Source organism: Leptonychotes weddellii, chromosome 15 (assembly GCF_054177405.1).
Source record: "Leptonychotes weddellii isolate Sample4059 chromosome 15, ASM5417740v2, whole genome shotgun sequence".
Lineage (NCBI taxonomy): Eukaryota > Metazoa > Chordata > Mammalia > Carnivora > Phocidae > Leptonychotes > Leptonychotes weddellii.
Window position 1 is genome coordinate 23,646,927 of NC_138383.1, and position 13,854 is coordinate 23,660,780.

The window sequence follows — 13,854 nt, forward strand, 5'->3', positions numbered from 1 at the left end:
ATTTGACACCCCCTTCCCCATCTCTATCTCTGTATGTCTATCCCTATCTCTGTCTATCTCGAATGCTACAGAGGTTTTATCAATGGGAAAGCACCATACAAATGGAAGGGGGTGGTCTCACTGTGATTTGTGATCCCGATTCTAATAAGACGACTGAGCCCCGGTGGGGGCCCGCTGCCCTCCAAGCCAGCACACCCACCTCTATACTGAAGCTTCTGGGCTCGGTTGTTCGGACAGTCCTTCCCCTGTAAACTGAAGTTGATGTTGGTGCGGATGCAGCGATTGCTGAGCGGCTGCACAGGCCTGAAGTTGTCACTCATGCTCAGAAAGATCTGAGACGGCTGATTCTGGCTGAGCAGGCGTAAGGAATGCATCTGCAGGGAGAGACACAGCTGAGTCCCACCTACTCTCCTAACTGTGCTAGGGAGCATGTCAGACCGCGTAGACCGTGCCCAAGCCAGGTGGTCCTGGCTGTCTGGGACAGGGCACACGTGAGCGCTGCAGAGACCCCTGTTTCATGGATTCCGGTGTGTTGCAGGCCTCCTGATGCCTCTGTGCACGGAGCGAGCCGGGCTACTACCTCACCAGGTCACGCATGTCTCTGAGCAAGTCCTTTGCTCTCTCTTAAGCTCAAACACACCATCTGTCAAAGGAGGAAATCCATCTGGTTGTTCTCCAGGGTCCCTTTTTCCTCTGACACCTCATGGTTCCAGAATTTCCAACAATTCAGGAAATTATTCCCCCCCCCATGGGTGTTATCCACACCGTAGTGATTGTTCCAGGGGTCAGAGCTAAATTAAGCTGGATCAATTTGGTTGCTTTTCTGTGACTACCAGGACGGGGCGGCTGGACTAAAGGCTTTCCGCCATGTTCCAGCCCAGGACTGCGAAGCAAAGGAAGTTTTTAACAGGAAAGGAGAACAAAGAGAATGTGCAATAAGAAGCGAAAGAGAACAGAGAGGCCAGACTTCCCGTGAATTCCGGACATCAATTTCTGATCTCAACTCCCATAGGATGCCCCCATATCTCTTGAATACCTCCTTTTTTTCTAATTGAGGTATCTGGAGGGGGTGGCTTGCACCAAAAGAATCCCAATCAACGCAGATAGGACTGGAGACTTCAAATGCTTCAGATTGTTGGGACGTGAGTACATATCCTGTCAAGGAGATTGGATTCTGCTTCCTTTGCTCATCTTCCTTTCGAGTTTTTATAGACGATCTTAGAATGCCAGAACTGGAGCAGACGTGACTTACCCCCCTCGTTATAAAGGGGAGGAACTTTCATTTCACATGGTGGGGGTGACAGCTGTGGGAGTGCACAGTGAGCCATTGGCAAAGCTCACACCCAGTGCTCAGACCTGGTTCTCAGGTAGTTCAAGGGCATACTAGCCCTGTGAGATGCTCTAAAAATACTTCACATTTCAACAGTTTGTGAAATGCTCAACATCCCATGCCTCTTCTTGGAGACTGACACATGTATTATCAATTGAAAGGCCTCGACAAGTTTCCCAGTAAGGAGATCTATCTATCTATCTATCTATCTATCTATCTATCTATCTATCTATCATCTATCTATGTATTTATTTAAATGTAGGCTCCACACCCAGCATGGAGCCCAACCCAACACGGGGCTTGAACTCACGACCGTGAGATCAAGATCTGGGCTGAGATCTAGAGTCGGATGCTTAATCGCCTGAGCCACCCAGGGGCCCCTATTTAACTTTTTTTAAAACCCAGCTTTTTCAAACATTTTTGGACACACCATCCATTTTGCTCACTTGCTGTTTGAACATAATGACTGTAGCGAACACTTTGGGAACTGACCTTGCTGTCTTTTCTCATTCAGACACGTGGGATGCTTCTACAATTTGTTCATACTAAGCCTTTTCAGATGCTGGTTTTTCAAACATAGGTGTGGTGATTTGAATTGTGGACCCCCAGAATTCATAAATTGAAGTCCTAACCCCCTAGTACCTCAGAATGTGACCTGATTTGGAAATGGGGTCATTGCAGGTGTAATTAGTTAAGATGAGGTCTTTAGGGTGGGCCCTAATTCAGGGTGACACGGTGTCCTTATAAAAAAAGGGATTTGGGCAAAGATGCAGGGGAAGAATGCCACATAAAGATGGAGGTAGAGTGGGCAGTGCTGCTAGGAGCAAAGGAACACCAAAGATTCCTGGCTACCACCAGAAGGACGGGTGGGAAACAGATTCTTCCTTACATCCCTCAGAAGGGGCCAACCCTGCTGACACCTTGATCTTAGATTTATGGCCTCCAGAGCTGTGAGGCAGTACATTTCTGCTACTTAAGCCACAGAGTTTATGTTACATTTTGTCAAAGCAGTCCTAGCAAACTAATCAATAGGCACTCCATAAACCCAGCCAGTCTTGACATCATCTTCCCCATTAGCTGAAAGACCGCAGAAAAGCTCACCTGCATCCTGGTTATATAGACAGGTTTGTTCATTATTATCCAACTTGCCGTCTCATAGCAGGGTGGGATAGTCATCGACCCATCATACGTAATGAAACTAGAGGTCTCTGGATATAGTTCCTCTATATTAAGTCCCTGTAGTAAATAGGCATCATCTAGAGAAGGAAATAAGAAAGACTTAAGAGTTAGGTTTCTTGAGAACGTGCTGGGGTTGCTGATAATTTCTTTTTCTTTTCAGACTTAAGAAGACCATATCTGCAGGATAGGCTACAAAAATGAGCACCGCCCCCCCCCCGCCCCAATCTCAGTTATTTTCAACAACAAAGGCTTATTTCTTGCCCACATACACGTTAACCCTAGGTTGGCTGGGAGCTTCCTCCATGTCCTCATCGTCCACACTCTGGGACTCAGGCCCTGACGGCAGCTGCTATCTAGACCCTTATGAGTAGCAATGAGAGAAAGCAACCAAGATGAAGCATATGTTGGCTCTTAACTCTCCCATCCCAGAAGGGGCACATGTCACTTCTTACATTTTAGTAGCCAAAAAGGTAACATGGCCAAGGCTGACATCAGGGATTCAAGGAAGCACATTTCTCTGGCAGGACGGGGCACTGAATATTGGCAAACAGAAGTGTGGTCTACCACGAGGGCACAAGAATGAACCAAGTCCTTGCTTACGGTCCCTGAGACCTAGACCCATAGCATTATAGTCATAATGAAATACGCAATTAAAGGCTTCAGGGCTGATTGAAACATTGCCTGGTCGCCATTCTTATTTATTAACATTGTTTAATTAAAAGAACATTTAGAAAACACTTTTAAAAAGAAAAGCAAATGGGCCAAATCTACCATGAGATTCAACAGTTAAGTCCAACAACTGATTTCATTTTTGTGGGTCTCTTCCCTATTGCGTCCATGCACATAGCCTTTTCTCTTTTTACACCTACTTGAGATAGTCACATTCATATGTATTTTACTATTAAATGTGCTTTTTCAATTATGAGAGTGACATAAGTACATATCAGACTATATGGAAAAAAGAGAGACAACAAGAGGATAATCAATACCTCAGTCATCTGAAACAGTGGCCATGAGCATTTTGGTCTATTTCATTCTGATTTTTAAATTCAATGCACTGGTTGTATTTCTGTAAACACTGTAATGTACTGAAGTTTTCAAATACCCACAAATTCCAATGAACCTCTCTCACCCTCCTCCTCTCCCTAGGATCCTTCCCCTTCTTTCTGCACACTCTTCCTCTCTTCTCCTGGCTTCCAAAACACAGTGTTTGGTATTCCTATCTTTCTGGCCATTCTTTCTCAGGTTCTGTTGATTCTCCACCTGCTTCTCTCAGTGTTGACATTTACTGGGGACAAGTCCAAGGCTTTTTTTTTTTTCTTCCTCACTCTACAGTGAGAAGCCCACCTACATCCATGGCTTCCATTGCCCTCTGAATCCTGGTGACTCCAGATCTAAGTGTCTGGGAGTCTTGTCATGAGTGTCCACCACTGTGGTCAGTCCAGGAGGCCCAGGGAACCCAGTGCCTCCAGGTGGAGGGAAGAGCCTGGCTCCTCCAGTCCTCCTAGATTCTCTCATCCATGTTTCCAACTCCCAGTGGGAAAGGACTAACTCTTCAGCGGTTGACATAACCTCTCAGGTTTAGAACTGTGCCTGTATAATGGTACAAAAGGACTTTCACATACAGCTGGAACCTCACAATGACCCTTAAGATTGGTCAGGCAGATAATAACATCCCCATTGACAAGATTAGAGAGGCAGAGTAACCTGCCAAAGGTCACAGAGCTGGCTGGTGACTACAGAGTGGGACCAGTTCTCCTGACTTCCAGCCCAGAGTCATTCATTCACTCAACAGATGTTCAGTATGCACCACTTTGTGCTGGGCCTAGGGTTAGGTAGGGTCTGAGGAGAGAGCAGTGAACAAGATAGATGCAGTGCCCACCCTCATTCTATTGAAGAGACAGACAAAAATGGCCAAATTAATAAATGCAAGCTCTCCTATTAGGTGGTAATGAGTGTACCTTGGCCAGGCCTGTTCTTACCTTCCAATCCTGAGCATCAGGAGGCTAATCCATGTTCCTGGGCACAGGCCCCCATCCTTTCCCATCTCTTCCTCCAGAAATTGCTCACTCAAGTTTCTCTGATAAAAAAGAGCCATCTCTGCCAAGGGAACTTGAATTTCAGTGCCCCTTCACTCGTCAACGGAATTAAAGAACAAATCAACTGATCCAGTGGTTTGGAATGATGTAAATAAAACCGCTGTCTGCCTGCTCCATCCCCAACTCCTCCTCCCGGCCTCTGACCACCCCGAGGGGGGACCTGAATGTCTCCAGAATGACCATGGAGGCAGACAGAGTGGTCAAGCTGGATTTGGAGGCCAACCCTAGGAGGAAGGCCTTTCAATTTGCATTACATGTGTCCACCCTCCCAACCAAACACCAGGGAATCCAGACGAGCCCGGGAGAGATGCCGTGATCGGCATACGGCTGCCCTGGGGGTCCGCACTCTGGCCTGTGGGGTCAGATGCTTCTCCGACAAAGCCACAGTGTCCAGAGCACACACCAACATGATGCTCCTTGGGAGTCACGTCAGGCGTCAACACAAGAAGCTTCGGTTGAATAGCCATCATGTGGCTCTGTTTCTTAAGCCCCTAATATGTGTCAAGCACTACGCTAGGTATGGGTGAGCAGGATGTAATTAAATGAATGCAGCAAGGAGCCACAGAGACAGTGACATAGATCTGCACTGGGTACATTGAGAGGTTGTCATTTCTGCCTGGGGGTGGGACTCAGGAGAGTATTAATCGAGGAGCTGACCTGAACTGCATTTTGAACGACAGGAGGTAATCAGTGCGTAGCTGGCAGCAGGTGGCTGTCAAGGGCACCGTAGACATTTCTGCCAGGGTAAGAACTGAGGATGGAGAGAGAGATGCATAGAGGCTGAGGGCCGGAGTGGTGCTGGGGAGCTGCAGGGGTGGGGGGAGAGGGATTTTGTGCAAAATGAAGCCAGCGGTGGGCACAGGCCACACCCGGGAGGTCCTTCTCTGCGCTGTTGGGAGTTGGGGCTTCCTCCTGTAGGCAATGCGAAGCCAGTGAAGGGTTTAGAGCAGGGGAGTAGCAAGATCAGATCTGCACTTAATGGTGCCTGCTCTCACGGAGCTTTGGCCTGCAGATTAACATACTGAATGAGAGAAGGAAGCATCCTGCACATCTTTATTAAAGGTCAATGCGATTTGTTTAACCAAGCTTGCACGCAGAGCATATTGGGTACTCTAGCATGCTGCTATTACTGTATTTTATTTTATTTGGGGCCGTGGGGAGGAGGGAAGGAAGGAGGTGGTGGAACGAGGGGCATTCCAGGCATGACTGGAATAAAGGAAAAGAACATTTCTGTTTCTCTGAAACCAGAAGCAGCCTCTGTGTTGCATCCATATTCGAGGCAAGCTGGTGTGTGTGGGTGGCGGGGGGTGGGCAGGCGAGGAGCAAGACGCTATGTTCGGGGATGTAACCCACACAGTAGGGTAACAGTGTGCTCCCAAAACACTGCTGTGCCCGTATCCCAGACTCCACCTGCTGGGGTCCTGCCGGGAGATTCCTCTTCGCCCACATCCCCTGAGAGATGCAATGCTCCATTGGAGAACTCGGGTAGCTTGCGGGCAGTTCCACCTTCCCGGGATCCTCACTCACCACTTGGTTCACACTTCATCTTTTGCCCTTCTTCTTCTTCTTCTTCTCCTTCTTCCTTCTTCCTTCTCCTTCTTCCTTCTCCTCCTCCTCCTCCTTTCTTCTTCCTCTTCTTCTTCTTCTATTTGTAAGTAACTTCTACACCCAATGTGGGGCTCGAACTCACAACCCTGAGATCAAGAGTTACGTGCTCCACTGACTGAGCCAGCCAGGTGCTCCACCTTTTTGCCTTTTTTGTTTCCTCACGCTCCAGAACTTGGAAAGACCCAGTGTGAAGAGTGTGAGCACTGGACTCAGACCTGAGTTCGAATGCTGACACTGCTGCTCACCTTCCGTGTGACCTTGGATGTGCACGTAACGGCGTGAGCCTCTGTTTCCACATCTGTAGTATGCAGATGGTTGGGGTAGCCATAGGACTGAATCTATGTGTCCCCCCAAAATTCATATGTTGAAGTCTTAACCCCTGATGTGATGGTATTAGGAGGCAGGGCTTTGGGGAGATAATTAGATCACGAGGATGGAGCCCTCATGAATGGGATTAGCACCCTTATAAAAGGGACCCCAGAGAGTGCTCTCACCCCTTCATCCTTGTGAAGATTCAACAAGATTTCCGTAACCCAGGAGAGGGCCCTCGCCAGAACCCAGCCATACTGCCATCCTGATCTCAGAACTTCAGCCTCCGGAACTGTCAGAAGTAAGCTTCTGTAGCTTGTAAGCCACCCACCAACGTAGTTTGTGAAAGCAGCCAAACTTATAACAGACAGAGTACTTGCCTCCGAGTTGTTCAAAGAACAAATAATATTCCACTTTTCAAGTACAGATGGTCCCCAACTCAGGATAATTCAATTTACGATTTTTCAACTTTATATTGGTGTGAAAGCAACAGTCATTCAGTAGAAATCATACTCTAAGTTGCGAATTTGGATCTTTTCCCAGGCCAGCGATAGGTGGTAGGATCTTCTTCCGTGAGGCCAGGCAACGAGCCGAGGCTCCCTGTCAGCCCCTGGGTCGTGAGGGGTCAACAGCCCGCAACCTCCAGCCATTCTGTACCCACGCACAACCATCTACATTCTGTTTCTCACTTTCAGCGCAGTATTCAATAAATTACATGAGATAATCAATGCTTCATTATAAAATAGGCTGTGTGTTAGATGATTTTGCCTAACTGTAGGCTAATGTAAGTGCTCTGAACACATGTAAGGTCAGCCAGGCTGAGCTATGATGCTCAGTAGGTGAGGTGTATTAAGTGCATTTTTCACCTAGGATATTTTCTTTTTTTTTTTTTTTAAGATTTTATTTATTTATTTGACAGAGACACAGTGAGAGAGGGAACACAACAAGCAGGGGGAGTGGGAGAGAGAGAAGCAGGCCTCCCACTGAGTAGCGAGCCCGATGCGGGGATCGATCCCAGAACCCTGGGATCATGACCTGAGCCGAAGGCAGACGCTTAACGACTGAGCCACCCAGGCGCCCCTCACCTAGGATATTTTCAACTTATGATGGGTTTATCAAACGGAACCCCACGGGAAGTCGAGGAAGATCTGTACTTGGCAGAGGGCCCAGCCTACGGCTCTTGCCCAGGATGACCTCTTCCCTGGGATAGGCTCTGCCTGACCTCCCTGAGGTCTCCTGGCTCGCTCCAGCTGGGTTAGTGCCTTCCTTTCTCACCATATTTGTTGAATCAGCTTGCCAATAATAACTTACTATTTAAATGTCCCCGCCACCCTGCGAGCTTTTGGGAGAAGGGCTTCTGTCTTTGATCTCTGAATCCCCAGGCCTCTGCCTGGGGCCCACCATGTACTGGGTGTTCAAGGAACACTGATTGGATGATCAGTAAGACAGTTTCTGCCCAGCAGCTCCACCTGGTGATGGTGCTGGGCAGAAACTAAAGGAAGAACGGGGCGCCTGGGTGGCTCAGTTGTTAAGCATCTGCTTTCGGCTCAGGTCATGATCCCAGGGTCCTGGGATCAAGCCCCACATCGGGCTCCCTGCTTGGCAGGAAGCCTGCTTCTCCCTCTCCCATTCCCCCTGCTTGTGTTCCTGCTCTTGCTATCTCTCTCTCTGTCAAATAAATAAATAAAATCTTAAAAAAAAAAAAAAAGAAACTGAAGGAAGAAGAGGCAACATCATTTGTCAGGTGATGGGGAAAGATCTCTGAGGCTCCAGTCCTTACCACTAGCTTAAATACATACTGCCCGCTCCTCTCCCCAAATAGAGGCCCCCCCCCAAGATATCAGGGCAGGAGTGAGGCTGGTGCCTGTCTCTGTCTGGCATCACCATGTTCCTACACCAAACACTTACACTGCTGTATTTACATTGCTGTAATTGGTGTAATGTTTGTCTTCACGATTCCCCCCACTCTGCCTCGGGCTGCCATTAAGTCAGTGTTCCAGCTTTTAGGGATTGGAATTTGAGAACCACAGACCACCTTTTTACATCTTCTATTCTACCCATGGAGACTTGCTTGGTGTATTTGGCGGGATAAAGGCCATGGAAGCCAAGAAAAGAATATGGGCAAACCCCGCAGTTTCCAGCCCTGGGGTCAAAGAACACTGGGGTTGGGTTCCATGGCTGACCAGGTCAGGAATGAAGTATGACCCACTTCCACTGTCTCTGCAGCCACCAGCGGAAAACCATCAGTGTGTGCATGTCACCGTTATCCTCTGGGCCCTGAGACAGAAAGGAGCCTAAGAACGAATGCGCTAGGTGGTGGGTTCTGCTCACCAAACTCTCATGGATCGATGTATTCACCAGTAAGGATGGCAAAGATCTAGAGGTCAGAGTTGTTTGTGGATAGAGAGATACAGATTTGAGGGGAAGCTCAGAGGCCAGTGGGGGTGGTCCGTTTGGTTTAAGGCTATTTATTGAAAGGAAGAAGTTCAAATAAATTTTCATGTTTAAAGAGAGGTTTTCTTTCTTTCTAATTATTTTCTCCATTTTGCTGCCTTATCTTTTCTTATCATCTTTCCATCCACCTATCTTCTAACTATCCAACTGTCATATGAGAATGTAGCTTAGAGGGGGCAAAGCCCTGGACTTCAAGCATGAATCTTAATCCGAGTCTAAGTTCCAGTTGTGGCTTTGTCAGGAACTTTCCTCTTCCTTCGCGGCTAAGTCCCATAACCTCTTACTGTGGGCACCAGACTATTGTGGATAATTGCTCAAGTCATCTTCAGGTGAAAAAAGTCCATGGACCCCCAAACATCCTTCAACATAAACAAGCTTCTGTAGACATATTTATCCTCAGTCGGTCCAACTTCTGTAATTCTTCATGTGCTGACTACATCTCTATAGTACGGGAAGACCCCTGGGAGAATCACTAGGGATAGAACAGTTAGGTGCAATTGGTACCGATTTTATTCTTTCAAAGGACTGGAGAAGTTGACAGATGTGCTTTTAATTTTATGACATGCTCTTGCTGAATCTGTGATTTATCTTATACTGAGTTCTCAGTGATGGATACAACTCTCACGCTGATTTTTTCTTCTTTTTTTTTTAAGATTTTATTTGTTTATTTGACACAGAGAGAGAGAGAGAAGGAGAGAGAGAGAGAACAAGCAGGGGGGAGGAGTAGAGGGAGAAGCAGACTCCCCACTGAGCAGGGAGCCTCACCCTGGGCTCAATCCCAGGACCCCGATAACATGACCTGAGCTGAAGGCAGATGCTTAACTGACTGAGCCACCCAGGCGCCCCTCTTCTTCCTTTTTTTAGTAAGAAAAACATCCTATGACGACATGCCTAGGACTGCATAGTGGGGGAATTTTTCCCTTGGTCTGAGCTTCAATGGCAGCCTCTGTTAAATGTGTCGTGTTTACTTATGTGAACCACTGAGAGATTTAACATTGCCTGGCTCCCTGCTTATGAAGTTATGAAGTTCCTGTTCAGAGAGAGCGGTACCAATGAGCAAAAGACACGGCGGCTCCAGAGATCGATACCGGGCTGGCTTCTGATCAATAAGGAACTATTTGGCAATTTTCTCATATGGAATGACATTTCCTCTTGTAATCTGAGGCAAATCCGAGTGAATTGAAGAAAGGCAAATACCAAAGAATAAAGTAAGATGATTTTTTTGTTGTATACAAACAATCGGTGAAAAAGAGGACACCCGAGAATTGGATTCGTGGAGGGAACCCCTCCTTTCCTGTCCCTCGCTTCCTGGAGTTACTACTTAGATTGCAACATGGCAAGTGGTGGCTGCATTTCTCACTCTGTGAAAACATTTCCAAAGCCATTCTTGAAATGAAGGTACAAGTTCAATTAAGCATAGAGAAAGGCACCAGAAGCAATATGCTTCAACTCCCCGGTGATGCTTTGTCATGCTGAACACTGCATCCCTCTGAGGAGCGGGTGCCCAGAATACTTCCCAAGGACCTGAGAGGTATAAGGCAGTCACAAGTTGCTCTGTCCTTGCCGATGCATTCGTCTTTTAGCCGGGGTCAGGGCAGGGGCCCAAAGCAAAGTTATAAAGAGGCAAGACAGAAAAAAAAAATGTTTTAAGGGGCTCATACTGTGTGTCAAAAACACGCTTAAAATCTCTCCTCTGAGTGCCTTCGGTTGTGTGTCTTTTTTTATTTCCTTGGAGGGAATATATTAAGACAATAGCAGGATCTTTTTAAATTTGAAATCTGGGATCTTTTGGATCCTTATTGGGCCGAAGTTCACCACTGTATTTACAATCTATGAAATGAACGGAGTATGTGAAATTGAAAGAGAATGAAGCCACTGAAATGATACACTGTCCTCGGACATCGGAAGAAAGCCTTCATTTATATGTAATGTTTTAGTAAGTACTCCCTGTTCCCCATTTAAGAAGGCTCTTTGCACTCCATTAGTTACTGGTTTCACCCTTGAAAATATCATAAAATCTTTTTTTTTAAAAAATAACGCCAGCTCGATGAAGTCAGGTGGATACTAAAATGATAAGAATGTTACCTTTCATGCAACTGGAGCTCTGTAGCTGCTAATTAACACAAGGAAAATGGAGGGATATTGGCATTCTTGCAATATACCACATCAAAAAATTAAAATACTTCGTAAGTTACTGATATCTCCTCCAGAAATCCATTCAGAAAATCCATTTTTCAATGTCATGATTTCAGTCTTGACCCTCAGTCTATTGAAAGGGAATTTAACTTTAATAAAATGGATTGTCTTTAGAAGACTTTCTAAATTCAGCCTGAAATTAATTCTGGCTGGTCTTTTCCATTGTTGGTCCGGGTTCGTGAGAGTGTTTTATAAGATTTTCTCAGACATATGGAATCTAAGCTTACAAGGAAAGTAGAACCTCACTAGGCCATTACTATCCACTGCATGGCTTCATAGACAGGAGCTGTGCGTTATTTAAAGTAAGCCGTACTGTGTGCCCAGTATTGTATTCACCGCAAACAGTTTTTATTTGGCATTATAGTGACCTATCTCCCACCCTTCAGGAAGCTGGATTTGACCACCATGTACCTTTGGATGATTTAGGAACGCGGAAAACAATACACTTCGTTTATACCAGGCATTGTCTAGGCAGCTGACTGATTGCCTTGTTTAATCCTGACCCCAACCCTCTCAATATCAGGATAATTATCCTCATTTTGCTGATGAGTAAATCATGATTTCAGAGTCGTTAAAAAACTTGCCTGAAGTCACACAGCCAAGGACGTGGTAGAGCCAGGAGCCCAGGTCTGCTTCATTCCATCTCTCTTTGCTAGAGCACATTGCTTTCTGTAAGTGTGGTGGTTTCACCACTGTGGTATCTGGCTTCCAAAATTTCCAGTCCTTTTGGCAAGATTCTCCTTCTTGTTTTCTTTTACTGATTCCCTGGCATTGATTTTCTTAACTGGCTCAATAGAATGATTTTGCACAATTCCTTTTTCTCCTAGTCCTCTAATCTGTGACCAACTCAAGCAAATGGACTGTGTACCTACTAGGTGCCATTGTGGTAATTCTACCCCATGCTTCCATGCTTGCTCCCACTCACCTGCACCTCTCCAGCTAGTTGATGAGACAGACATGCAAGAGCCTCTTCCAGGGTGGGATTTAAAAGATATCTTTAGAAATGATTTGCAATCCTAAGTATGGGTATTTGAGCTGCTCTTTCAAAAATGAGGAAATGTCCCGCCTCTCTCCTCTATTTATTCTCACTCATGATTTCACCCAGGTTTAAATGCCATCTGGATCCCAGTGACTTCCACATTTATATCTGCAGTTCTCTCTCCTGAAATCCAGATTCATATATCCAACTGCCCACTCCTCACCTCTTCTTGGATGCCCAACAGACATCTCAAGCTTACCACGTTCGAAACTTCTGATTCCCTTCCCCACCCACGAATATGCTTCATCACAGCTTTCCCCAGCTCCGCTGATGGGAATGTCTTCCCTCCAGATGCCTGGGCTAAAGCATTACAGTCATCCTTGACTCCTCTCTTTCTCTCACATCATAAATCCAATCTATCGAGAAATCTCGTGGCTCTTCCTTCAAAATATACCCCATCATTTCTCACCGCCCCCTTCACATTGGCCTGGGATCATGATTGACATTGTTGAATCATTGGGATGGTTGCAATTATCTCCCAGCGTTGACCCTTGCCCCTCTACAGTCTCTTTCCAAATATGCAACCACAGTGATACTTGTCAGCAGATCGTGTCACTCTCTGCTCAAAGTCTTAGATTGATTTCTCATTACAGTGGCCTCCAAGAGAAAGACTGATAGGGACGATTGACCCATTTGGAACAAAAGTCTACACCTTCTCAGGTAATGAAGGCAGTGCCACTGTGTCCTTCTGGATGATGCTGATTTCCACCAGTGGTCCCATGCCAAGGCACAGGCAGGAGTTGCAGAGAGCTTGGAATAGGATGAACCTGAACTTTCAACATGCCCACCAGCTCTATGGTTAGTTTCTGTCTCTTCCATTTTGCAAACAAATGCAAAAAGCAAGGAGATGGCTCTTGAAACTGAACCAAAGTTAGAATTAAGAAAAAAACATGCTGCCCAGTTTCATGCAATGCAGAAGTATCATCATTACAACTAGTTTTAAGATTTCGGAGCTAAGGTTTTCTCTATCCCTAGAGAGGAAGCATGATGGGAAGACGAGGGCACAGAAAAGTTCCCGGGAGGACCTGTGTTTGAATCCTTGCTCTCTCACTATGGAAGGCTAGATTATTGGTCAGGAAGTGTTCACTCCCATCCCGCCCCCACCTCCATGGGTGGATTTTGATATTGGGCTTGGCCATGTCTCTTGCTTTGGCCACTTAAGAGGGGATGGAAGTGACGGTTTGTGAGTTTCAAGCCTAAGCCTTAAGGAACATCACGTATTTCTGACCTCCACCATGAGAAGTGCTTGCCATGGGTATCTACCCAATCCCAGAAAAGCAACAGCCATGTGGAGCCAAATTGCCCTCACTGACCCATAGACCCACAGCTGCAACGGGAGAAATCAGTGCTTCCTGTTGAATGCTTGTTCGTTGTGCAGAAGTTGCTGACTTTTACAGCCGCTTACTAAATGGGTGTCCTTGCCAAAATTGCTTCCCTTCTTCAGGCCTCGGTTTCCTCATATGTAAATTGGGATAGCAATCGGACCCACTTTGAAGGTGGGTACTTTCCCCAGGTGGGGGCCTAGTGAAGGTGAGCACCAGGGAAGGTGCTGCCCATAAAACTATCAGCACAAAGCCTGAGATGTGGGAAGTGCTCAGTTAGTGTTGCTTCCTTACTCCTCATGCTCAGCACGTGGCAGA

At 46.4% G+C, this 13,854-nt stretch overlaps 1 protein-coding gene across 3 annotated transcripts in view; it reads right to left on the minus strand.

Annotated features, from left to right (window-relative positions):
• The window catches only part of CA10 (carbonic anhydrase 10 (inactive)), a 409,114-nt gene that overhangs the window by 3,712 nt on the left and 391,548 nt on the right, over positions 1-13,854 (minus strand). For all 3 annotated transcript variants that reach the window (XM_081805240.1, XM_081805238.1, XM_081805239.1), the window contains exons 8-9: positions 2,432-2,586; positions 200-374 (exon numbers count right to left, since the gene is read on the minus strand). In XM_081805240.1, coding sequence (XP_081661366.1) covers positions 200-374; positions 2,432-2,586 — 330 coding nt within the window. The remainder of the gene's footprint in view (positions 1-199; positions 375-2,431; positions 2,587-13,854) is intronic.